The sequence below is a fragment of the Mobula birostris genome, chromosome 28, assembly GCF_030028105.1.
Source record: "Mobula birostris isolate sMobBir1 chromosome 28, sMobBir1.hap1, whole genome shotgun sequence".
NCBI classification, from domain to species: Eukaryota; Metazoa; Chordata; class Chondrichthyes; order Myliobatiformes; family Myliobatidae; genus Mobula; species Mobula birostris.
In genome coordinates, this window is record NC_092397.1 from 10,452,656 (window position 1) to 10,478,252 (window position 25,597).

The 25,597-nt window shown below is 45.9% G+C and overlaps 1 protein-coding gene across 1 annotated transcript in view; it reads right to left on the reverse strand.

Annotated features, from left to right (window-relative positions):
- The window catches only part of LOC140188827 (acylphosphatase-2-like), a 74,428-nt gene that overhangs the window by 14,185 nt on the left and 34,646 nt on the right, over nucleotides 1–25,597 (reverse strand). Inside the window, exon 3 of the mRNA XM_072245478.1 lies at nucleotides 5,082–5,191. Within this exon, the coding sequence (XP_072101579.1) occupies nucleotides 5,082–5,191 (110 nt within the window). The remainder of the gene's footprint in view (nucleotides 1–5,081; nucleotides 5,192–25,597) is intronic.

A 25,597-nucleotide genomic window follows, 5' to 3' on the forward strand; every position in this document is an offset into this window, starting at 1 on the left:
ACAACACGTTGAACCTCGAAGTGGATGGGCTACAACAGCAGTTGACCATGAGCTCATACTCAGTGGTCACTTTATTAGGTACAGGAGGTATCCAATGAAATGGCCACTGAGTGGATATACATTCTTCAGAACTTTTCATATTATTGAGCCACTCCCTGGCACGAATCGCAAATGCCGACACACTCTCCAGGCAATCCTTTAAGAATATTCTCTTTTCTCTAAGACACTTCTTCTGGAAGTTAGATTCAGCTGGCTTTTTTCCTAACTGTTTCACTTGCAGTAATTTTGGTGTTCTGTCAGCATGGTTTCACTTGGCTGGTTGATAAGATGAGGCAGACTGAGCAGGGCAGGCGGGGTTTAGAAGAGAATTGAAAGAATAGATGCAACATATTGATGCAGCTACAAAGACGGTATGACAGCGGCTATATTTCATTTGCAGTTTGTGGAGATTTGGTATGTCACCAAAGACACATGCAAATTTCTACAGGTGTACTGTGGAGAGCATTCTGACCGGCTGGATCACCGTCTGGTGTGGGGCTGGGGGGAGCCGCAGAGAGTTGTAAACTCAGTCAGCTCCATCATGGGCACCAGCCTCAGTCGTATCCAGGACATCTTCAGGGAGCGGTGCCTCAGAAAGGCGGCATCCATCATTAAGGACCCCCATCACCCAGGACATGCCCTCTTCTCATTGCTACCATCAGGAATGAGGTACAGGAGCCTGAAGGCACACACTCAATGATTCAGGAACGGCTTCTTCCCCTCTGCTATCTGATTTCTGAATGGACATTGAACCTATAAACACGACCTCACAACTTTTAAAAAAATTTATTGAATTTAACTATTTAATATAATTACATTCACTACAGTAATATAAGTATAATTATATTAAATAGTTCAATAAGTAGTGAATTTTTTTTTAAATTGTGAGGCTGTATTCATGGGTTCGATGTCCATTTAGAAATCGGATGGCAGAGGGGAAGAAGCTGTTCCTGAAACGCTGAGTGTGTGCCTTCAGGCTCCTGTACCTCCTCCCTGATGGTAGCAATGAGAAGAGGGCATGTCTTGGGCGATGGCCGTCATTAATGATGGACGCTGCCTTTCTGAGGCATCGCTCCTTGAAGATGTCCTGGATACTATGGAGGTTGGTGCCCGTGATGGAGCTGACTGAGTTTACAACTCTCTGCAGCTTACTTCGACCCTGTGCAGTAGCCCCCTCCCCACCCCCTTACCAGACAGTGATGCAGCCAGTCAGAATGCTCTCCACGGTCCATCTGTAGAAATTTCTGACTGTTTTAGTTGACAAACCAAATCTCCTCAAACTCCTAATGAAATACAGCTGCTGTCGTGCCTTCTTTGTGGCTGCATCGATATGTTGGGCTCAGGACAGATCCTCAGAGATATTGACTGCCAGGAACTTGAAATTGCTCTCTCCATTTCTTATTCCTCTATGGTGACTGGTGTGTGTTCCCTCATCTTCCCCTTTCTGAAGTCTACAATCAGTCCTTTGGTCTTATTAACATTGAGTGCCAGGTCGTTGCGGCAACACCAATGAACTGGCTGATATAATCTTGCTCCTGCATGTCCTCTCACCTCCGTCTGAAATTCTGCCAACAATAGGCATTTCGACAACAAATCTATAGATAGCATTTGAGCTTTGCCTAGCCATAGTGGAGAGTCTATTACTCAAAGATCGACTTGCAATAACAGATCCATCATTTAGGATGGACGCAAGGAGAAACTGTATTACAAGTTGCCACAGCATCATGGGCTGAAAGGCCTTTACTATACTGTAGCATTCTATGTTCCAATATATCTCCCTCTTTCTTCTTGGATTTGGGTTTGGACTGTTTGTTGTGTTTTTTTTTGCACATTGTTTGTCCATCCTGTTGGGGTGGCCTTTCACTGATTCTGTACTGTTTCTTGCATTGATTATGATTGCCCACAAGAAATTAATCTCAGGTTTGTATATGTACACTTTGATAATAAATTTGCTTTCAACTTTGCTAGAAGCTCAACAATTGAGTAAATGCAAAATTAGATCTGACTGATTTTGGATTAACCAGGGGAATAGAAGGTTAAGATTATAAAATATGATTATCTGTATAATAGGCATCCATAAGTCTTGCGAGACCATGGATCTGCGCCTGGAAAGTCTTCACTCTCCAGGTCGCAGGCCTGGGCAAGGTTGTATGGAAGACCGGCAGTTGCCCATGCTGCAAGTCTCCCCTCTCCACGACACCGATGTTGTCCAAGGGAAGGGCATTAGGACCCACACAGCTTGGTACCGGTGTCGTCGCAGAGCAATGTGTGGTTAAGTGCCTTGCTGAAGGACACAACACGCTGCCTCGGCTGGGGCTCGAACTCACGACCTTCAGGTCGCCAGTCCAATGCCTTAACCACTTGGCCACATGTCCACGCATCTGTATTATAAGAGTAACTTTATTTGTCACTTCGTACATTGAAACATACAGTTTACTGCATCTTTGCATCAACGACTCACACCGACTGAGGGTAGGTTGGAGGCAGCCTGCTAATGTCGCCGTGCTTTTGGTGACAACATAGTCGGCCCACAGCTCGCTAACCCTGAACGGTACGTCTTTGGACCATGGGAGGAAACTGGAGCACCCGGAGGAAACCCAGGCGGTCTTGGGGAGAACGTACAAACTCCTTACAGAGAGCGGTGGGAATTGAACCCTGATTGCGGTCGCTGGCGTTGTAAAGCGTTGCACGAGGATCAGCCACCGGGTTTGAGGTTCTATTGTGTTTCTTTGTACCTACTGTGACTGCCTGCAAGAAAATGAATCTCAGGGTAGTGTACAGTGACGTACATTTTGAGACCCTCCGTTGGTCGGGGTTGGCCATGGATGATGATTTCGAGCTGTCTAGATACATAAGCCAGGGTGGTACAATATGGAGAGCAAGCTGTTGGCCATGCAGTAAGCTCCCTCTCTCCACACAGCTGATGAATCTTAAGCAACGGCAGAGACTGATTACAGAGGGGTTGTAGCAGTTGTCAGTCAGCGTTGAACTCAGCGTAGGACTGTCTCAGGGACTCCAGCTCCGGATTTTTCCCTCAGGGTTTACTCCCGAAGCCTTCCCCATGAGTGGGTACAGCCGCAAGGCAACGGAGGTTTGAGATCAGAGTTTTCTTTCTTCTAGGTGAGCTGATGAGCCCCATCTACCCGAAGCGGCTGGTTTTAAGGCACCAGTAACCCGCCTTTGCCCCTTCTCCTGTCATTGGAAACGGTTCGGCTGGGCTTAGTAGCAAAGCCACACGTGAAGGCCGGGAGCTGGACTTGGTTGTCAGAGGCTATTTGAGACGCACGCCATTGGAAGCATTTAGTAGGTAGTGGGAGCTTGTCCCCATTACCACCTCCCCCGGCTATGACAACCTAAAGGAACCTAACTCGATGGGGTACCTGGTATGGCTCTGAAAACCTGTGCCAACCAACTAGTGGGAGTATTCAAGGACATTTTCAACCTCTCACTGCTATGGGCAGAAGTCCCCACTTGCTTTAAAAAGGCAACAATTATACCAGTGCCTACGAAGAATAATGTGGGCTGCCTTAACAACTATCGCCTGGTAGCACTCACATTGACAGTGATGAAATGCTTTGAGAGGTTGGTCATGACTAGACTGAGCTCCTGCCTCAGCAAGGACCTGGACCCATTGCAATTTGCCTATCGCCACAATAGGTCAACGGCAGATGCAATCTCCATGGCTCTTCACGTGGCTTTAGACCACCTAGACAACACAAACACCTACGTCAGGATGTTGTTCATCGACTATAGCTCAGCATTTAATACCATCATTCCCACAATCTTGATTGAGAAGTTGCAGAACCAGGGCTTCTGTACCTCCCTCTGCAATTGGATCCTCCACTTCCTAACCGGAAGACCACAATCTGTGCGGATTGGTGATAATGTATCCTCTTCGTTGACGATCAACACTGGCGCACCTCAGAGGTGTGTGCTTAGCCCACTGCTCGGTATACACGACTGTGTGGCTAGGCATAACTCAAACACCATCTATAAGTTTGCTGACGATACAGCTATTGTTGGTAGAATCTCAGGTGGTGACGAGAGGGCGTACAGGAGTGAGATATGCCAGCTAGTGGAATGGTGCCGCAGCAACAACCTGGCACTCAACGTCAGTAAGATGAAAGAGCTGATTGTGGACTTCAGGAAGGGTAAGATGAAGGAACACATACCAATCCTCATAGAGCGATCAGAAGTGGAGAGAGAGAGAGCAGCTTCAAGTTCCTGGGTGTCAAGATCTCTGAGGATCTAACCTGGTCCCAAAATATTGATGCAGTTATAAAGAAGACAAGACAGCGACTGTACTTTATTAGGAGTTTGAAGCGATTTGGCATGTCAACAAATACACTCAAAAACTTCTATAGTTGTACCATGGAGAGCATTCTGACAGGCTGCATCACTGTCTGGTATGGAGGGGCTACTGCACAGGACCAAAAGAAGCTGCAGATGGTTGTAAATTGAGTCAGCTCCATCTTGGGCACTAGCCTACAAAGTACCCAGGACATCTTTAGGGAGCGGTGTCTCAGAAAGGCAGCGTCCATTATTAATGACCTCCAGCACCCAGGGCATGCCCTTTTCTCACTGTTACCATCAGGGAGGAGGTACAGAAGCCTGAAGGCACACACTCAGTGATTCAGGAACAGCTTCTTCCCCTCTGCCATCCAATTCCTAAATGGACATTGAAGCTTTGGACACCATCTCACTTTTTTAATAGACAGTATTTCTGTTTTTGCACATTTTTTTAATAATCTATTATTGATTTACTTGTTTATTTATTATGTTTTATTTTATTTATTATTATTATTATTCTCTCTCTGCTAGATTATGCACTGCATTGAACTGCTGCTGCTAAGTTAACAAATTTCATGTCACATGCCGATGATAATATACCTGATTCTGATTCCGACATAAAAATAAATATACTTTGAATTTTGAACTTCTGCTTTTGTTTCTGTTGGCAATTAATAAATCCAATGGAATATTAATCCACCAGGAGTACTCGTTGAAGAGTGGCTACCCTATTTCCATCTTGGGCTACTTACATGAAGTTGACTTTCTCAGTTGCCCCCTGCACCTGCCCTGTCACCGTGCCTCCTGCTGTGTTCTTCACCCAGCCTACCAGGCCCAGTCTCCTGGCTTGCTCCTCCGTGTACTGAAAGAAAGAAAAAGGGGAAAGTATTATTTCAAGTCAAAGGCAAACACAACGGTAAGGGTGATGGGCAATGGTGATAGGGTGGAGACTGAGAAAGTTGAAAAAAAAACAGAGTATATAATACTGGCCTATGAATTAGATCACAAAACATTTTATGTCCACAGCTGCTAAAGAACAGATGGAGTGGAAAGGGAAGATAGATACTTTTAATTTTTTTGCATCATTCTAGAAATTCACATAAAATTGCACATCAAAAGATTGGGAATTGACTAGTTACTCTGAGCCAAGTTCTTAGGTGCCTTTTCATCGCATAAGGGGAGATTTCTAAGGCGTCCGTTAGTCTTGTGAGACCATGGGTCTGCGCCTGGCAAGTCTTCACTCTCCAGGGCGCAGGCCTGGGCAAGGTTGTATGGAAGACTGGCTGCAAGTCTCCCCTCTCCACGACACCGATGTTGTCCAAGGGAAGGGCATTAGGACCCATACAGCTTGGCACCAGTGTCGTCACAGAGCAATGTGCGGTTAAGTGCCTTGCTCAAGGACACAACATGCTGCCTCGGCTGGGGCTCGAACTCACGACCTTCAGGCCGCTAGTCCAATGCCTTAACCACTTGGCCACTACAAGGGGAGATTAAAGATTAGCTTTATTTGTCACGGATATATGAAATATACAGAGAAGTATTGTCGTATGTATCCACGGCCAACACAGTCCGAGGATGAGCTGGGGGCAGCCCGCAAGTGTCGCCACACACTCCAGCGATGACATAGCGTGCTCACAAATCTCGGCAGGACAACACGGATCCCAGCAAGCAACAAGACAGCAACAGCAAAACCAGCCCTTTCCACACACACTCATCCAACCCTCAGACAGGCCTCCGGTTACTAGGCTTTGACTTCTGGACTCTGGTCTTCAGTATTGACTCCCGGACTAGCCAATTGCAAGACCCCAAACTTCAGGTGTGAACAACAGGCATGCCGACTGACTAGCCCTCGTGCCTCCTCCTCGCACGGATTCCTGATCGCTGGCTGCTTGAGCGTGCAGTGAGGCCTGGACTGCAGATGTCCTTCATCACCCGCCCATGTCACTGGCCTTCAAGTGGAGAGCGGAGTCCTGGACTGTGAATGGTTTTCATTACCCGCCCTTGTCGCTGGACTTTGAACGTGGCACGTGGAGCAGAGGCCTGACCTCTAACTCCTCCATATCTCTGTCCCCCAACCCTAACCTGACCTTTAACTCTCCTCTTTGTCCCTAAACCCATCCCTATGAACTTAAAAAAACAATTAAGTCTGAGCCACGATCTTGGGCTTAAGGGCAGAGAGAAACCCTCTTGTTTATCGATTCTCTGTCTCTATCTTAAAAAGTATTAAAAACTCTGCTTCCGCTGTCCTTTGAGAAAGGGAACTCCAAAGCCTCAGCACTCGGAGAAAAAGTGTTTAGTTTTAAATCAGTGACCCCTAAAGTTCCAAATTTTCCTACAAAAGGAACCATCTACTCCAAATACGTCCCATCAAGGTCCCTCAGGATCCTAGATGTTTTAATCACTCCTTTCATTCAAGTACAGTGGATTCCGGTTAATTGGGCCATCAGTTAATTGGGACCGCCACTTATTTGGGACAACTTCCAAAGAACTAAAACTAATCGAGAAAATAGCTGAGATTTTCTTCGTTTATTTGGGATACTATGCTAATTAGCAGCACGAGACAGTTGCCAAACAGTTTCTAAGTAATGTCAGATGCATTCAAAGGTATATTTATTATCAAAGTCTACAACTCTGAAATTCATCTTCTCCAGACAGCCACAAAATCAAGAAAGAATGTCAGCATGATCATCAACTCCCAAAAAAAAACAAACAAAAACAGAACAGGCACATCGAGCTTCAAATTCCCCTCACCAACACACACAAAAAAAAGAGAAAAATTGAGCAAAAGACATAGAATACAAAAACACTGATCGAAAGAAGTCTATAGTCCCCAAGTCCATATTCAAAATGCAGAAAACTTGGGTAACATTCACTGGACACAGTGGCAGCCTTTCCCTCTCTGGTAGCGAGCGATCCCACCAGTGATCAAATGGTAGTTTCCCCTGTCCGGCAACACAACGATCCCCCATCGATTAAAAGGCGGGCAGCTGGCATTCAGCTTCTGCATTTGCCTCGACATTTCAATCTCCCTGGTCGCTTTAATCGGTGAACATTGGAAGCTTTAATCAGTGAAACGGAGTGGAACATCATCCCACAGCCTTATTGCCGCGAGGTTTGCGCTCGCTGCCTCCTGGAATCCTCTCGGAGACTGCAGAGCACTGAAACACCCCAACAATTTCCAAACTGCAAATCACAGGCTCCAGCAGTTCCAGGATCACATTCAAAACAAAAAAAAAACAACAGAAAACATAAAAAAAGTGAAATACATGGTTTCATGATCTAGCTAGAAAATGTTGACCGAAAGAGCATTGCACGCAGACGCCATCTTGACCGCTCACTCGTGTGGGAGTCAGACACTATACTATGTTTAGAGCAAACAGTGGCTGGCGTCATTTTCGTGAGTAAGTGGGCCAAAATGGCTAGTTTTGAGAATGAAGGTATCATTTCCGAAGGCCAGTTGAATTTATTGTCATATGCACAAAAACAGGTGTAATGAAAAACTGACTTCTAGCAGCATCACATGCTTGTGGCATCTTACAAGGAACTTTAAATGACAAAAAATAAATAAATTGAACTCAATTTTTCCAAGAACACAACAAGTCCATTTTAGTACAACGTGTATGTGGTCAATAAGGTCAGAGTTCTACACAGTTCTGTACTGGTTAGAGTTGTGTTGATTGCTTAAAGAACTTTGGTCAGTGAGACCAAAGAACTGATTACGGACTTTAGAAAGGGTAAGGCGAGGAAACACACACCCGTCCTCATGGAGCGATCAGAAGTGGAGAGAGTAAGCAATTTCAAGTTCCTGGGAGTCAATATCTCTGAGGATCTAACCTGGGCTCAACATACTGATGTAGCTACGAAGAAGGCACGACAGCAGCTATACCTCATTTGGAGTTCGCGAAGATTTAGTATGTCTCCAAAAACATTTGTGGAGACCATTCTAATTGGCTGCATCACCGGCTGATATGTTGGTGGTGGGGTGTGGCGGGGCATTACACAGGATCGAAATAAGCTGCAGAGAGTTGTAAACTCAGTCAGCTCCATCATGGGTACCAGCCTCCATAGTATCCAGGACCCTCTCCAAGGATCAGTGCCTCAAAAAGGCGGCGTCAATCATTAAGGACCCCCATCATCCAGATCTTGCCTTGTTCTCATTGGGACGGAGGTATAGAAGCCTGAAGGCCCACCCTCAACACTTCAGGAACAGCTTCTTCCCCTCTGCCATCCAATTTCTGAATGGACACTGAACCCATGAACACTACCTCACTACTTTTTTATTTCTGTTTTTGCACTACTTATTTACTTTAACTTCTCCGTGGGTTGTCACCTTGTCGTGGTGGAGAAGCTTGTGCGGTCCTGAGACCCCGAGAGCTATGCTCCTGGTAGGGTCACCCATGGCGGTAAGGTCGAGGGTGAGGTCCCTGACAAAGAACAATCCAACCAAGACCTCAACGGTGGAACAGGCGAAGTTACTTCGAACTCAACGGCTGTGAAGGCGGATGAAGGCTGCAACAAATCCATCAACTCCAATTGTCGTGGTTTCCATGCCGTTGGAATCAGTTGGTTGATTTGTGAAGTACCGTGTGCTTCTTGGAGTGCAACATCAAGTACACGTTAAACAAATACACGCACAGGCGTCTTCGCTCTGTGGGCCACTTCTTCAGAACGAAGACCATCATCCTCGACCTCAAGGGATAGCCATGACGATGACTTTAACTATTTAGTATATATACTTACTGCCATTCGCAGTTCCTTCTCTATTATTATGTATTGCATTGTACTGCTGCCACAAAGACAACAAATTTCACATCATATGCCGGGGATACTAAACCTGGTCCTCATTCTGATGGTCGAAGGGAAGTAGCTGTTATTGAACCTGGTGGTGTGGGACCTCAGACCTCTGGTTGCTGCAAGAAGATGGCACGGTCCGCATGGCGCTGAGTTATTAAGTTAGTGGCAGTTTGTTACAGAGACCAAAAAATGGATGCATTTGCATTCTGTTTTGGCTATCAAATCCGATCCCCATAGAAAGTTTGTTTTTTTCAGAGCAGGGGTTCCCAACCTGGAGTCTACAGACCCCCCAGTTTATGGTAGGGTCCATGGCACAAAAAAGGCTGTGAACTCCTGTTTCAGAGAAACAAGCTGAAGGGACCCTTGTCCTAAACAGCTTTGGCAAGTAAATATTGGAGATGTGGAAGTCAATCAGATCGCAGTGATTAGGTGATACACAGAATGGAAGATAGGCATTAGAGAAGGTCCAGCGAATGACCCTGGGTATGAAAGGGTTAACTTATGAGGTGCGTTTGATGGCTCTAGGCCTGTATTTGCTGGAGTTTAGAAGAATGAGCGAGCTGGGAGGTTCTCACTGAAACCTGTCAAATGTTGAAAGGCCTAGACAGAGTAGATGTGGAGAGGATGTTTCCTACAGCGGGGAATACTGGGACCAGAGGGCACAGCCTCAGAGTACAAGGATGTCCCTTTACAGCAGAGATGAGGAGGAATTTCTTCAGACAATAGGTGGTGAATCTGTGGATTTCATTCCCACAGGCTAAGTCACTGGATATATTTACAGTGCAGGTTGATAGGTTCTTGATTAGCAAGAGCATCAAAGGTTTTGGGGAGAAGGACGGAGAATGGGATTGAGAAAGACAATAATTCAGCCATGATTGAACAGCATAGTGGACTTGATGGGCTGAATGGCCTAATTCTGCTCCTATATCTTACGGTTTTAGAGAAATAAAAGCAGAATATTCCAGGTCAGCATTTTGAGAGAAATGGTGTTAAAACTTCAGCTTGACAGCCTTTCATTAGAACTGCGAGTGGTTAGAGATGAGTTGCGACGTTACGTTGAGCTTGATAAGTTGTCGGTGAAGTCTAATTTGGAATATAGAGTGCAGTTCTGGTCACCTACCTACAGGGAGATATATCAGTAAGATCGAAAGAGTACAGAGAAAACGTACAAGGATGCTGCTGGGTCTTGAGGATCCAAGTTAGAGGGAAAAGTTGAATAGGTTAGGATTTTATTCCCTGGACCACAGGAGAATTAGGGAGATGTGATAGAGGTACAAAAATTATGCAGGGTATAAATAGGGTAAATGGAAACAGGCTTTTCCCACTGAGTTTGGGTGGAGGCTGGAACTAGAGGTCACGGGCTAAGGATGAAAGGTGAAACATTTAAGGGGAAAATGAGGAGGATCCTCTTCCCTCAGGGGGTGTGCGAGCTGCCAGCGGAAGTGGCAGATGTGGGTTTGATTGCAATATTTAACAGAAGTCTGAATAAGAACATAAGAACATAAGAAATAGGAGCAGGAATCGGCCATCTGGCCCATCGAGCCTGCCCCACCATTCAATAAGATCATGGCTGATCTGTCCGTAAACTCAGCTCCATTGATCTGCCTTTTCCCCATAACCCTTAATTCCCCTACTATGTAAAAATCTATCTAACTGTATCTTAAATACATTTAGTGAAGAAGCCTCAACTGCGTCCCTGGGCACAGATTCACCACTCTCTGGGAAAAACAGTTTCTCCTCATCTCCGTCCTAAATCTTCTCCCCTGAATCTTGAGGCAATGTCCCCTAGTTCTAGTCTCACATACCAACAGAAACAACTTTCCTACTTCTATCTTATCTATCCCTTTCAAAATTTTGTATGTTTCTATAAGATCCCTTCTCATTCTTCTGAACTTCAGCGAGTATAGTCCCAGGCGACTCAATCTCTCCTCATAGGTTAACCTCTTCATCCCTGGAATCAACCTGGTGAACCTCCAAAGCCAGTATATCCTTCCTCAAGTATGGAGACCTGGAATCTTCTTTGGTATCACATTACAGTCCTTCCAGGTGAGGGCGACACCTCACCTGCGAAACCTGCTGGGGTCGCCCGTTGTGTCCGGTGCTCCCAACGTGACCTTCCTCCACATTGTAGAGACCCGTCGTAAACTGGGGGGGGGGGGGGGGGGGGCGCTGCTCCATCCTTCACAAGCGGGACTTCCTGGTGACCAAACATTTTAATTAAGTGCATGGATGGGAGTTGTACGGAGGACTATTGGTGAGATGAAAATCGATGGGACTCGGCAGAATAAGTTCAGCACAGACTAGATGGGCTGAAGGGTTAATTGTCACGTGTGCCGATGTACAGTGAAAAAGTGTTTTCATGCCAATCCATACAGATCATTTCTTTACATCAGTGCCTTGAGGTATGCACCTGAACTGTATGCAGTGATTCACCTGGCGGGAGATTGAAACATCCCCGCGAGAGGCTGTGGGTCCTCAAGTCGGGGGAATTCGGACAAGCGACGTGGCAGATTGCAAGATCGGAACAGTGAGCTGCTGGCCTCCCCTCATGCTGTGGCAGGAGTGATATCCCTCTCTCCCTCACTAGAGAGAGAGAGAGAGAGAGAGAGAGAGAGCCTGTCTGAGATGTCGAAGTTTTGGGATGGACGGTCGTTTTTGATGGACTCTGGGGGCTTTGCTATTGCTTGCATGGTGGATGGTGGGGGGTGGGGTTTGATACTTCTGCTGGAGCAGGGGAGGGAGAGGGAGAGGGGAATGGGGGGGAAGGTTGATGCTTTCACAGCTGCCTGTGTGTGGGAGGGAGGGGGGGATTTGGGGCTCTAACATTTTTCTGTCATTCTTTGTTTATTTTTCCTCTGTTTCGCGGATGTCTGCAAGAGTAAGAATTTCAGGTTGTATACTGTATAAATTCTCTGATATTAAATGAAATCGTTGAATCTTATTTTAACAGAGAAGTGGCCCCGCTTCTATCAGGAGAGATTTACCATACTTTTGGCCAGAAGTTGCAATGACATCGTTCTTTAAATAGACAGCATTCTGAGTACACTGACGTCGTCTTCTGCACACTTGGTCACCCTGCCTAGCACCCAGTTCGTTGGTTGTCTGGGTGATATCTTCACAATCCATGGAAACAGAATGCAGCAGGATGCAGCTCTGACTTTCTAGCTTGGTGCTCTGTCGTGACTAATTATCCAAGCTCCCCCTGTTCTTGCTTTCAATCCCATTTCCTTTGATTCCTTTCATGCTCAGACCTACAGTCAGTGGCCATTTGACCAGGTACCCCCACTGAGTGCATGTTCGTGGTCTTCTGCTGCTGTAGCCCATCCACTTCAAGGTTTGACGTGTTGTGCGTTCAGAGATGTTCTTCCGCACACCGCTGTTGCTATTTGAGTTACTGTCACCTTTCTGTCAGCTTGAACCAGTCTGGCCATTCTCCTCTAACCTCTCTCATTAACAGGGTGTTTTCGCCCACAGAACTGCCGCTCACTGGATTTTTTTTTTTGTTTTTCACAGTGTTCTCTGTAAACTCTAGGGACTGGGTTACATGAAAATCCCAGGAGATCAGCAATTTCTGAGATACTCAAACCACCCCCTTGGCACCAACAATCATTCCACAGTCAAAGTCACTTAGATCACATTTCTTCCCCCATTCTGGTGTCTGGTCTGAACAACAACTGAACCTCTTGACCATGTCTGCGTGCTTTTATGCAATGAGTTGCTGCCACATGATTGGCTGATTAGCAGGTGTACCTCATAAAGTGGGCACTGAGACTATTAATATTAATAAAAAGTCAAATAATGATTCAGTTTCAACCATTTTCCAGTGGTAAAAAATTCAGCAGGTTCATTCTCTCTGGGAGAAGAAATTTCTCTTCATCTCGACTCCATTTCACTGATTAAAGCGGTGAGGGAGATTGAAACATTAAGGGGAATATAGAAAGAGAGCGCTGGCTGCCTGCCTTTTTATCACTGGTGAGATCGCTCTGCCGCTGGAGAAGGGAGAGTGTGTGGCCTGCCACTGTGCCTGGAGGGTGTGATCGATATCTCTGCGCTTTGGATATGGAGTTGGACTATTGACTTCCAGTCTTATCGTTTTTTAAAATTCTGTGTTTTCACCCTATCTTTCTCATTTTTTTTGGGTGGATTTTGGGTGTTGCCGTTATTTTCTTTCTTGGTTATGTGGCTATCTGGAGAAGAAGAATTTCAGAGTTGTATGTTTTGATAATAAATCAACCTTTGAGCCTTTGAAATGACTTATCCCTTACCCTTCAACTGTGAATCCATCTTTCCAGCATCTGGTATGTCCAAACATCTAAGAATCTCTTGTTCTTCTACTGCACCCCCTCTCATTCTTATATCTTCCAGCAAATAGCAGCCAATAGGTCCAATCTTGCCAGTCTGTCTGAGTGTGGTGACTTGTTGCACACCTCTCGCTACAGATCCACTCAGTGTTGCTATTACAGTCATTCTTTCTGTAGCTGTTACGCCTTATTCTGCATTCTGTTGTTGTTTTATCATGTTCTACCTCAAGGTGGGCACGTGGCCAAGTGGTTAAGGCATTGGGCTAGTGACCTGAAGGGCGTGAGTTTGAGCCCCAGCCGAGGGAACGTGTTGTGTCCTTGAGCGAGGCACTTAATCACACATTGCTCTGCGACGACACTGGTGCCAAGCTGTATGGGTCCTAATGCCCTTCCTCATAGAGAGGAGACTTGCAGCATGGGCAACTGCTGGTCTCCCATACAACCTTGCCCAGGCCTGCGCCCTGGAGAGTGAAGACTTTCCAGGTGCAGATCCATGGTCTCACAAGACTAACAAATGCCTTTACTTTACCTCAATACCTCAAGGCATTGATCGTGTGGATAGTCAGAGGCTTTTTCCAAGGACTGAAATGGCTAGCACTAGAGGGCATAGTTTTAAGGTGCTTGGAAGTAGGTACAGAGGACAGGAGATGTCAGGGGTTAAGTTTTTTACCCAGAGAGTGGTGAGGTGTGGAATGAGCTGCTGGCAGCGGAGGTGGAGGCGGAAATGATAAGGTCTTTTAAGAGACTCCTGGATGGATACATGGAGCTTAGAAAAATAGAGGGCTATGGGTAACCCTAGGTAATTTCTAAGGTAAGGACATGTTCGGCACAGCATTGTGGGCCGAAGGGCCTATATTGTGCTGTCGGGTTTCTATGTTTCTAATGACACTGTAATGTTCTGATCATAGTCATAGTCATACTTTATTGATCCCGACGGAAATTGGTTTTCGTTACAGTTGCACCAACCAAGAATATAGTATAAATATAGCAATATAAAATCATAAATAATTAAATAGTAATATGTAAATTATGCCAGGAAATAAGTCCAGGACCAGCCTATTGGCTCAGGGTGTCTGACCCTCCAAGGGAGGAGTTGTAAAGTTTGATGGCCACATGCAGGAATGACTTCCTATGACGCTCTGTGCTGCATCTCGGCGTCACAGGAAGTCATTCCTGCCTGATCTGTATTAACAGTATGCGTGACAGACTTTTCAGTACATGTGACAATACTAAACCAATTCCAACCCACAAATTGCTGGCCTCTCCCACGACAAGACCATAAGACATAGGAGCAAGAATTAGGCCACTCAGCCCATCGGGTCTGTACTGCCATTTGATCATGGCTGATTTATTTCCCTTCCCAACCTCAATCTCCCTGGAACCTTTGACTTACAGCTTGTCATATGAAGAGCGTTTGATGGCTCTGGGCTTGTATTCACTAGAATTCAGAAGAATGAAGGGGTGACCTAATTGAAACCGATCGAATGGTGAAAGGTCTCGATAGAGTGGATGTGGAGAGGATGTTTCCGATGGTGGGAGAGTCAAAGGCCAGAGGACACAGCCTCAGAATAGGGGAGCATCCTTTTAGCATGGAGACGAGGAGGAATTTCTTCAGTCAGAATGGTGAATCTGTGGAATTATTTGCCACAGGCAGCTGTGGAGGCCGAGTCTTTGGTTATAATTAAGGCAGAGGCTGATAGATGTAATACACACAAAATGCTGGAGGAACTCAGCAGGCCAGGTGACATCTATGGAAAAAAGTATAGTTGACATTTCAGACCGAGACCCTTTGGCAGGACTGGAGAAAAAAAAAGATGAGTAGATTTAAAAGGTGGTGGGAGGGGAGAGGAAAACACAAGGTGATAGGTGAAACCGGGAGTGGGAGGGATGAAGTAAAGAGCTGGGAAGTTGATTGGTGAAAGAGATACAGGGCTGAGAAGGGGTAGTCTGATAGGAGAGGACAGAAGGCCATGGAAGAAAGAAAAGTGGCGGGGGGGGGAGTACCAGAGGGAGGTGTTGGGCAGGCAAGGATGGAAAAGGGGCTGGGGAATGGTGAAGGAGATGGGGCCATTACCGGAAGTTCGAGAAATCAGTGTTCATGCTATGAGGTTGGAGACTACCCAGATGGAATATAAGGTGTTGTTCCTCCAACTTAAGTGTGGCCTCATCACGACAGTGGAGGAGGCCATGGATGGACATAGTGGAATGGGAAATGGAATTAAAATGGGTGACCGCTGGGAGATCCCACTCTTTCTGGCAGACGGAGCATAGGTGCTCAGTGAAGCTGTCTCCCAATTGGTCAGGGCATGAGGGGACACAAGGAGAAGGCAGGAGATTGGGACTGAGAGGGAAATGGATCAGTCATGATGAAATGGTGGGACAACTGGCATAATTCTGCTCCTATATCTTATGGTCTAATCAAGAACTTTGCAAGCCTTGTTTTAAAGAACACGCTTCTTTAGATAAGGGAACCAAACCAGCACACAGTACTGAAGGTGTGGTCCCAACAAGCCCTTGTACAACTGTAGCAACCTCTCTTCCTATCTTCACTATGAAGGGGATCATCCTATTTGGCTTCTTTCCCCAAAAGTTACTTTCCCCAAACAGTAAGGCTAATCAACACCTCAACCACACACACCTACCCACCCTTACCACTGTTTAATGATTTCCTGCCAGAGTCACCTTATATACAGACACTCCTGTGCCTAGCATCATTTCATGGACATATAATCACAACTACCTGGACTATATCATGTCCCACGTTGCCACTTGTAAAAATACTATCCCCTTCTCTCAATTCCTCCATCTCTACCGCATCTGCTCTCAGGACGAGGCTTTTCATTCTATAACGAAGGAGATATCCTCCTTTTTCAAAGAAAGGGGCTTTCCTTTTTCCACCAACAATGCTGCCCTTCAACTGCATCGCTTCCATTTAACAGGTCTGCTCTTACCCCATCCTCCCGCCACACCACCAGGGATAGGGTTCCTCTTGTCCTCACCTACTACCCCACCAGCCTCTGCGTCCAGCACATAATTCTCCGAAACTTTTGCCGCCTCCAACTGGATCCCATCATCAAGCACATCTTTCCCACCCCCCTCTCCGCTTTCCGCAGGGATTGCTCCCTACGCGATTGTCCATTCGTCCCTCTCCACTGATCTCCCTCCTGGCACTTATCCTCACAAGCGGAACAAGTGCTACACCTCCTCCCTCACTACCATTCAGGGCCCCAAATAGTCCTTCCAGGTGAGGCGACACTTCTCCTGTGAGTCTGTCGGGGTCATATACTGTGTCCGGTGCTCCCGGTGTGGCCTCTTGTATATTCAGTGAGACCAGACATAGATTGGAAGATCCCTTTGCCGAGCATCTACGTTCCGTCCACCAGAACAAGTGGGATCTCCCAGTGGTCACCCATTTTAATTCTGCTTCCCATTCCCATCCCCGTTCTAATATGTTTATCCACAGCCTCCTCCACTGTTGGGATAAGACCACACTTAAGTTGGAGGAACAACACCTTATATTCCGTTTGGGCAGCCTCCAACCTGATGGCATGAACATCGATTACTCAAACTTCCAGTAATGCCCCCCCTTCACCATTTCCCATCCCCTTGTCCTTCTCTCATGTTATCTCCTTCCCTGCCCATCCCCTCCCTCTGGTGCTCCTCCCCCACCTCCTTTTTTCTTTCTTTCGTGGCCTTCTGTCTCTTTCATCAATCAACTTCCCAGCTCTTAGCTTCATCCCTCCCCCTCCAAGCTTCACCTATCACCGGCGTTTCTCAATTCCCTCCCCCCACCTTTCACATCTACTCCTCGGCTTTTTTTCCCTCCAGTCCTGCCAAAGGGTTTCAGCCCGAAATGTCGACTGTACCTTTTTCCATAGATGCTACCTGGCCTGCTGAGTTCCTCCAGCATTTTGTGCGTGTTGATCAGAATCAGAATCAGGTTTAATATTACCGGCACGTGTCATGAAATTGGTTAACTTTGCGACAGCAGAACAACGCAATACATAATAGTATAGAAAAAATATAAATGACAATAAGTATGTATATGTATATTAATTAGCTAAATTAAAACATAGTGCAAAAACCGAAAAAAGTGAGGTAGTGTCCATGGGCTCAATGTCCATTCAGGAATCGGATGGCAGAGGAGAAGAAGCTGTTCCTGAATCGCTGAGTGTGTGTCTTCAAGCTCTTGTACTTCCTCTCTGACTGTAATCTGTTTATAAGTTATCTTATGTATTTATACCTATTGTGTTTTTTTTATTATTGTGTTCTTTCTATTATAGGGTATTTTTGTGCTGCATTGGATCCAGAATAGAGTCATAGAAAAGTACAGCACAGAAACATGCCCTTTGGCCCATCTAGTCCGTGATGAACCATTTAAACTACCTACTCCCATTGACCTGCACCAGGACCATAGCTCTCCATACCCCTACCAACCTTGTCCCCATCCGAACTTCTCTTAAATGTTGAAATCGAACTCATATGCACCACTTGTACTGACCCTCTCACGACCCTCTGAGTGAAGAAGTTTCCCCTCATGTTCCCCTTAAACTTCTCATCTTTCAGTTCTGGTCGCCTCACTACAGGAAGGATGTGGAAGCCATAGAAAGGTTGCAGAGGAGATTTACAAGGATGTTGCCTGGATTGGGGAGCATGCCGTATGAGAATAGGTTGAGTGAATTCGGCCTTTTCTCCTTTGAGCGATGGAGGATGAGAGGTGACCTGATAGAGGTGTATAAGATGATGAGAGGCATTGATCGTGTGGATAGTCAGAGGCTTTTTCCCCAGGGCTGAAATGGTTGCCATAAGAGGACACAGGTTTAAGGTGCTGGGGAGTAGGTACAGAGGAGACATCAGGGGTAAGTTTTTTACTTAGAGAATGGTGAGCACGTGGAATGGGCTGCCGGCAAAGGTGGTGGAGGCGGATACGATAGGGTCTTTTAAGAAACATTTAGATAGGTACATGGAGCTTAGTAAATTAGATGACTATGGGTAAGCCTAGTAATTTCTAAGGTAAGGACATGTTCAGCACAACTTTGTGGGCTGAAGGGCCTGTATTGTCCTGTATGTTTTCTATGTTTCACCTTCAACCCATGACCTCTGGTTATTGTACCAAACAACCTTAGTGGAAAGAGCCTGCTTGCATTTAACAAATTCTTTTGTTCTCCTTTACACGTGTGGACCAGAAACTGACATTAAACGATCTTGAGTCTTGAATCCCAGCTGCCTGCTGCACTTGAAGTTTACTTTTATTGACTGGTGTACAACAACATCCTGGTTTTAGATCTCCTTTTCTTTCCCCAATTTAACACCCTTTGGATAAAAGTGCCATCAAACAAATTTCTGCATCTGCTCACACCCTCATCCTGTCTAAATCACGACAGAGCTTCTCTGCATCCATTTCGCAGGTCAGACTCTCACTTCGCTCAGTAATGTTCACAAACTTGGATACGTGACATTTCATTTTTCTCACCCGAATCATTCATCTACATTGTGAACAGCTGGGAGGCAAAATATTTCAAAGGTCAAAGCAAACTTGCTATCAAAGTCCAGACACATCACCGGTTACTACCTTGAGATTAATTTTCATACAGGCATTCACAGTGGAACAAAGAAATAAGACCATAAGTCCATGAGATATAGGAGCAGAATTAGGTCACTCGGCCCATCGAGTCTGCTCCACCATTTCATCATGGCTGATCCATTTTCCCTTTCAGTTCCCGGTCTCCTGCCTTTTCCCCGTAACCCTTCATGCCCTGACCAATCAAGAATCTATCAATCAATAATCTATCAAATACAAGAGAATCAATGAAAACTTACAAAGACTGACAAACAACCAATGGGTAAAAGTAGATAAACTGCGCTAATAAATACATAAATAAATAATACTCTGTGGGCACATGGCCAAGTGGTTAAGGCGTTCGACTAGCGATCGGAAGGTCGTGAGTTCGAGCCCCAGCCAAGGCAGTGTGTTGTGTCCTTGAGCAAGGCACTTAATCACACAGTGCTCTGCGACGACACTGGTGCCAAGCTGTATTGGCCCTTGCCCTTCCCTTGGACAACATCGGTGTCGTGGAGAGGGGAGACTTGCAGCATGGGCCACTGCCGGTCTTCCATACAACCTTGCCCAGGCCTGCGCCCTGGAGAGTGAAGACTTTCCAGGCGCAGATCCATGGTCTCACAAGACTAACTGATGCCTTTAAAAGCAATACTGAGAACATAAGTTGTAGAGTCCTTGAAAGTGAGTTCATAAGATATAGAAGCAGAGTTAGGCCATTTGGCCCATCGAGTCTTTCCCACCATTTCATCATGGCTGATCAGCATTCTCCCCGTTAACCCTTCATGCTCTGACTAATCAAGGACCTATCAACCTCTGCCTCAAAGATATCCCATGACTTGTCCTCCAGAGCCGCTTTTGGCAACAAATTCCACAGATTCACCACCCCCTGGATAAAGAAATTCCTTTATGAAGGAGCACGAAGGGGAGACTATCAACATTATCCTTAACAAGGACCACTGCTCTCAGTCTGAATAGGGCAGATTGAACTAAAAAAAGCCTGAAAAATCTAATTTTTATTCTTTGTAGATGAAGGCATTAAATAAGCTCGTCTTAGTGCAGACAGAAAATGAATGTTAACATCTCGAGTGAGTCTAGTGGTTGTAGAATCAGCTCAGAGCTGAGGTGAGTGACGTTCTTCCATGCTGGTTCAGGAGCCTGAAGGTTAAAAAGTAACAACTGTTCTGAACAAGTGGTGATCTATTCACCTCCTCCACACAAAGGTTTATTTCTGAAGCAAAATACTCAAAATGCTGGAGGAGCTCAGCAGGCCAGGCATCATCGATGGAGGGGAATAAGCAATCTTCTTTTTGGGCCGAGACCCTGCATCAGGGCCTCCGGTATCTCCAGAATCCCTTGGGTGATCGCCTATTTCTATTCTCTGCTAACCAGTCTGTCAGGCAGTTCCCGACCCATCCGTAGCTTATCCCCCAATCCCAATCTTTCCAAGTGACTGAACCCAATGTTTGGATGACGGTTTATGCACTGGGCCAGATTGAAAAGGCCAGGGTGTCAGGGTCCGAGGCGAGGGTCGGGCCAGTACAGCTCCGTGCTGAACTAAGGGTCTCTGGGCAAACTGTCTTTGCGGACTTCAATTCTGACCGCTATTTGCTTACGTTTGTTGTTTGCATGATTTGCTTACTTCTTCTCTCTGCTCATTTGGTGTTTGATGGTCTTTTTTTTAAAAAGGGTTTACATGTTCATTTGGGTTTCTTTGTTTCACGGCTGCCTGTTAGAAGACGAAACTCAAGGCTGTATAATGTATACTTTGATAATAAATGTATTTGAACTTTGATGTACTTTAAGTTTCATGGCAACCTCTTAAATGGGACTTTTCAAAAGCCTTCTGAAGGTCCAAATACACCATTCTTCTCCTATCCTGTATTCTCAAAAAAAATCTGCTGGTTTGATATACCACATCTTTTGTGTTAACGCTGTCTGATCCCTTCACTGTTTTCAAACTCTCTGATACTAAATTTTTTACATGTGACTCTAGCATTTTCCCTGCTCCCAATTATTAATTACTAATTTTCTCCCTTCATTATGGGCCATTACACCACTGGCGTTTAGGGCAGCAATAAAGGTTCTCCATCTCTCTCTGTCCTTGGCCATCTTCTCTATTGTGCCCCATGTGCGGTTCAGAGTTCTCATTTCCTCCTCTACGGTACGGTGCCAAGTTGTCTTTGGCCCCCTGCCTTTCCCCTGCCCTTCAGGGGGGTCCAAGGAAGTGCTGTCTTTACGATGGAGTTGGCCTCTCTTCTCATCACATCCTCAATCCATCTCCGATATTTCCTCATGATGATTGTGGCCACGTCCTCGCGGTGACACTGAAGGAGTAGGGCGTGGTTGGAGATCTTTCCTGGCCAGAGAATACGAAGGATCTTCCGGAGGCTCGTGGTGCGGAATGACGACGGCTCGGCAAGGTCACTGTCTGACATTTTCCCTCGGCCTCATTTATAAAGAGCAGGGTTACGTTAGCTGTCCTTCACTCTGTCAGAATTGTTCCAGAATCTACAAAACTTTGGGAAGTAACCAGCAATGCATTTACTCATACCTATTCTGCAACCATTCTGAGCCAAGTTCTTAAGTTCCTTTCCATTAAAAAAGGGAAGATTAAAGATGAACTTTATTTATCACGTGTACATTGAAACAGAGAGTGAAATGTGTCTTCTTGCAGCCTGTGGATATGCAGGGATCAGCCCATAAGTGTGGCCATGCTTTCACCGCCAACATAGCATGGCCACAACTTACCAACCTTAACCCATACGTAATTTGCACTCGGAAGAAACCCTCTTGGACACGGGGAAAACAAACAAACTCCGTACAGACATCAGCGGGAATTGAAAGAGCAGGGGAGAAGAAGATGGCGGTGCAACACAGCACGCGCGGCCGCTCCAAAATGATAATGTATTTGTTAAGTAGAGGCCGTGCACAATCCTGATTTGATGGAGACAGACGTGAGAAACACAGAGGAACATCTGGAGAAACTTCTGAAATGCCTGCTTTGCTGCCGCTGCTACTGGGCGATCGAGAATCTCCGAAGGGGAAGGCCCTAAATCCTTGGCTGTGCCTATTGCCTGTTATCGGGGCTGGAGTCGAAGCGCTTGGCAGAGATGGTGCTCGGTGCTTGGCGTCAGAGGGCTGGTCGGAGGCTCGAAGTTTTCGGACGGACTCAAGAGTCGGCTGTGGTTGGGTACTTCCAGGGTGCTGCATCGGCAAGTTTGTGGCGCTGGAGGTTCATGGCAGGGAGAGTTTCTCCCTTCTACTGTCTGCATGAGATGATGGGACTTTCGAGAGACTTTGAGACTTTTTTTTACTGTGCCCATGGTCTGTTCTTTATCAAATTACTGCATTGCTTTGCACTGTTGTAACTATATGTTATAATTATGCGGTTTTTGTCAGTTTTTTTTTAGTCTTGGTTTGTCTTGTGTTTCTGTGATATCATTCTGGATAAACATTGAATCATTTCTTAATGCATGCATTACTAAATGACAATAAAAGAAGACTGCGTGTCCTCATAATCTAATCTAATAATGTTACGCGAACTGCTACGCTGCCATGCCTCCAGGAAAGTATGATTTACGTTAGCCTACAAGGCATAGTAGCAGAATTAGGCCATTCAGCCCATCGAGTCTGCTCTGCTATTCCATCATGGCTGATTTATTATCCCTCTCAAACTCAATTCTCCTGCTTTCTCTCCGAATGGAAGTGGTGGAGTCCAAGCCTGAGGGTGTATCGAAGTGGCAGAGAGCAAGGAATGACCTGAGGTTTGAATGATTTAAGCGCCAAGCCAGATTGAAATGGTCGGGGTGTCGGGGTCGGAGGCGAGGGACGGTCCAGTTCGGCTCGCTGTTCCCGCGGGGTTTGCTCGTCTCTGTGTTGAACTGAAGCCGTGGCTCTCTCTCTCTGCTCACCGGGCATCTGACGGTCTTCTCTCGTGTTTAATGGGTTCTGTTGGGTTTCCTTGCTTTGTGGCTGCCTGGAAGGAGGCGAATCTCAAGGCTGCATAAAGCAAACCTACTTTTTGGTAATAAAAGTACTTTGAAAATTGTATCTTGCAGCATCACCGACATTCAAGGGAAGTTTCAATCATTGCTGATTTTCTGCGGGCAAAGTCACAGGAATAAATTTAGCAAAAAAGGCTAGTGACAGTGATGCTGACAACAGAACTGAATTGCTTGGTAACCGATCTGGTTCACAGACAGTCTTTGGTTTACGGAAGTCTGCCCTCCCTACTCAATCAGGCCTGTCTGTGGCTCCAAACCACAGCAAGATGGTTGAATCTTCTCTGTTCTCTGTCCTAGCAAGCTGATCATTACACAGACTATAAATGTCCCACATGAAAAACAAGAGTTGTTTCCTTTGCAGCAGTGAAACTGGGAGGTGACAGTCCAAGTGAAATAATGCTGCAAGGAATTAAATTGCATTTAATAGCATCTTAGTTCCATGTATATGAAAGGATAATTATCCTTCAATATTTGAGCATCCTCTGTTACTGATACATATACTGTTACATGATACACATAAAGTGGAGAAGGAGAAGATGGCGGCGCGATGGCAGCGTGCGCGGCCTCTCCGGTGATTGATATCTGTTATCTGTCAAGTAGGGGACCGTGCACAATTCTGATTTGATGGAGACGGATGTGAGAGCATGGAGGAACATCTGGAGAAACTTCTGAAATGCCTGCTTCGCTGTCGCTGTTACTGTGTGGTTCAGAATCTCCGGAGCAGAAGGCCCTGAATCCTCGGCTTTGCATGTTTCAGCGGCCGGGGTGAGGTCGAAGGCGCTTGGCAGAGGATGGCGCTCGGGAGGCTGTATCGGAGAGGCTGGTCGGAGGCTCGAAGTTTTCGGACAGACGGACTCAGTGTCGGCTGTGGTCGGCTGCTTCCAAGGCATCGGCAGTTTTCGGTGCCTCGGAGGTTTATGGCAGGGAGTTTCTCCCTTTTGCCGCCTGCTATCGGGGACTCAGGACTCGGGAGTCGATCGGGACTTGAGACATTTTCTTACCTGTCATGGTCTGCTCTTTATCAAATTATGGTATTGTTTGGAACTGCTGTAACTGTATGTTATAATTATGTGGTTCTGTCAGTGTTAGTCTTTGGTTTGTCCTGTTTTTCTGTGATATCACTCTGGAGAAACATTGTATCATTTCTTAATGCATGTATGCATTTCTAAATGACAATAAAAGAGGACTGAGTGTTCTCATAATCTAAAAGATATATTAATACTTTGCTCTCTATTTCCTTAAGAGTTTGCAGAGATTTGACATGACATCTAAAACTTTGACAAACTTCTATAGATGTGTAGTGGAGAGTATATTGAATGGCTGCATCATGGCCTGGTACGGAAGCACCAATACCCTTGAACAGAAAATCCTACAAAAAGTAGCAGATACTGCCCATTCCATCACGGGTAAAGCCCTCCCAACCATTGAGCACAACTACATGAAACACTGTCGTAGGAAAGCAGCATCCATCATCCGAGACCCCCACCACCCAGGCCGTGCTCTCTTCTCACTGCTGCCATCAGGTAGAAGGTACAGGAGCCTCAGGACTCACACCACCAGGTTCAGGAACAGTTACTACCCCTCAAACATCAGGTTCTTGAACCAAATGGAATAGCTTCATTCAACTTCACTTGTCCCATCTTTGAAATGTTCCCTCAATCAATGGATTCACTATCAAGGACTCTTCAATCTCATGTTTTTAATATTTAAATTATTGCTTCTTCTTTTCGCATTTGCACAGTTTGTTGTCTTCTGCACTCTGGTTGATCTTTCATTCCTCCTGTTTACAGTTACTATTCAGATTGGAGGATTGTGACTAGTGGTGTCCCACAAGGATCTGTTCTGGGACTTCTACTTTTCGTGATTTTTATTAACGACCTGGATGTGGGGGTGGAAGGGTGGGTTGGCAAGTTTGCAGACGACACAAAGGTTGGTGGTGTTGTAGATAGTGTAGAGGATTGTCAAAGATTGCAGAGAGACATTGATAGGATGCAGAAGTGGGCTGAGAAGTGGCAGATGGAGTTCAACCCGGAGAAGTGTGAGGTGGTACACTTTGGAAGGACAAACACCAAGGCAGATTACAAAGTAAATGGCAGGATACTTGGTAGTGTGGAGGAGCAGAGGGATCTCGGGGTACATGTCCACAGATCCCTGAAAGTTGCCTCACAGGTGGATAGGGTAGTTAAGAAAGCTTATGGGGTGTTAGCTCTCATAAGTCGAGGGATAGAGTTTAAGAGTCGCGATGTAATGATGCAGCTCTATAAAACTCTGGTTAGGCCACACTTGGAGTACTGTGTCCAGTTCTGGTCACCTCACTATAGGAAGGATGTGGAAGCATTGGAAAGGGTACAGAGGAGATTTACCAGGATGCTGCCTGGTTTAGAAAGTATGCATTATGGTCAGAGATTAAGGGAGCTAGGGCTTTACTCTTTGGAGAGAAGGAGGATGAGAGGAGACATGATAGAGGTGTACAAGATAATAAGAGGAATAGATAGAGTGGATAGCCAGCGCGTCTTCCCCAGGGCACCACTGCTCAATACAAGAGGACATGGCTTTAAGGTAAGGGGTGGGAAGTTCAAGGGGGATATTAGAGGAAGGTTTTTTACTCA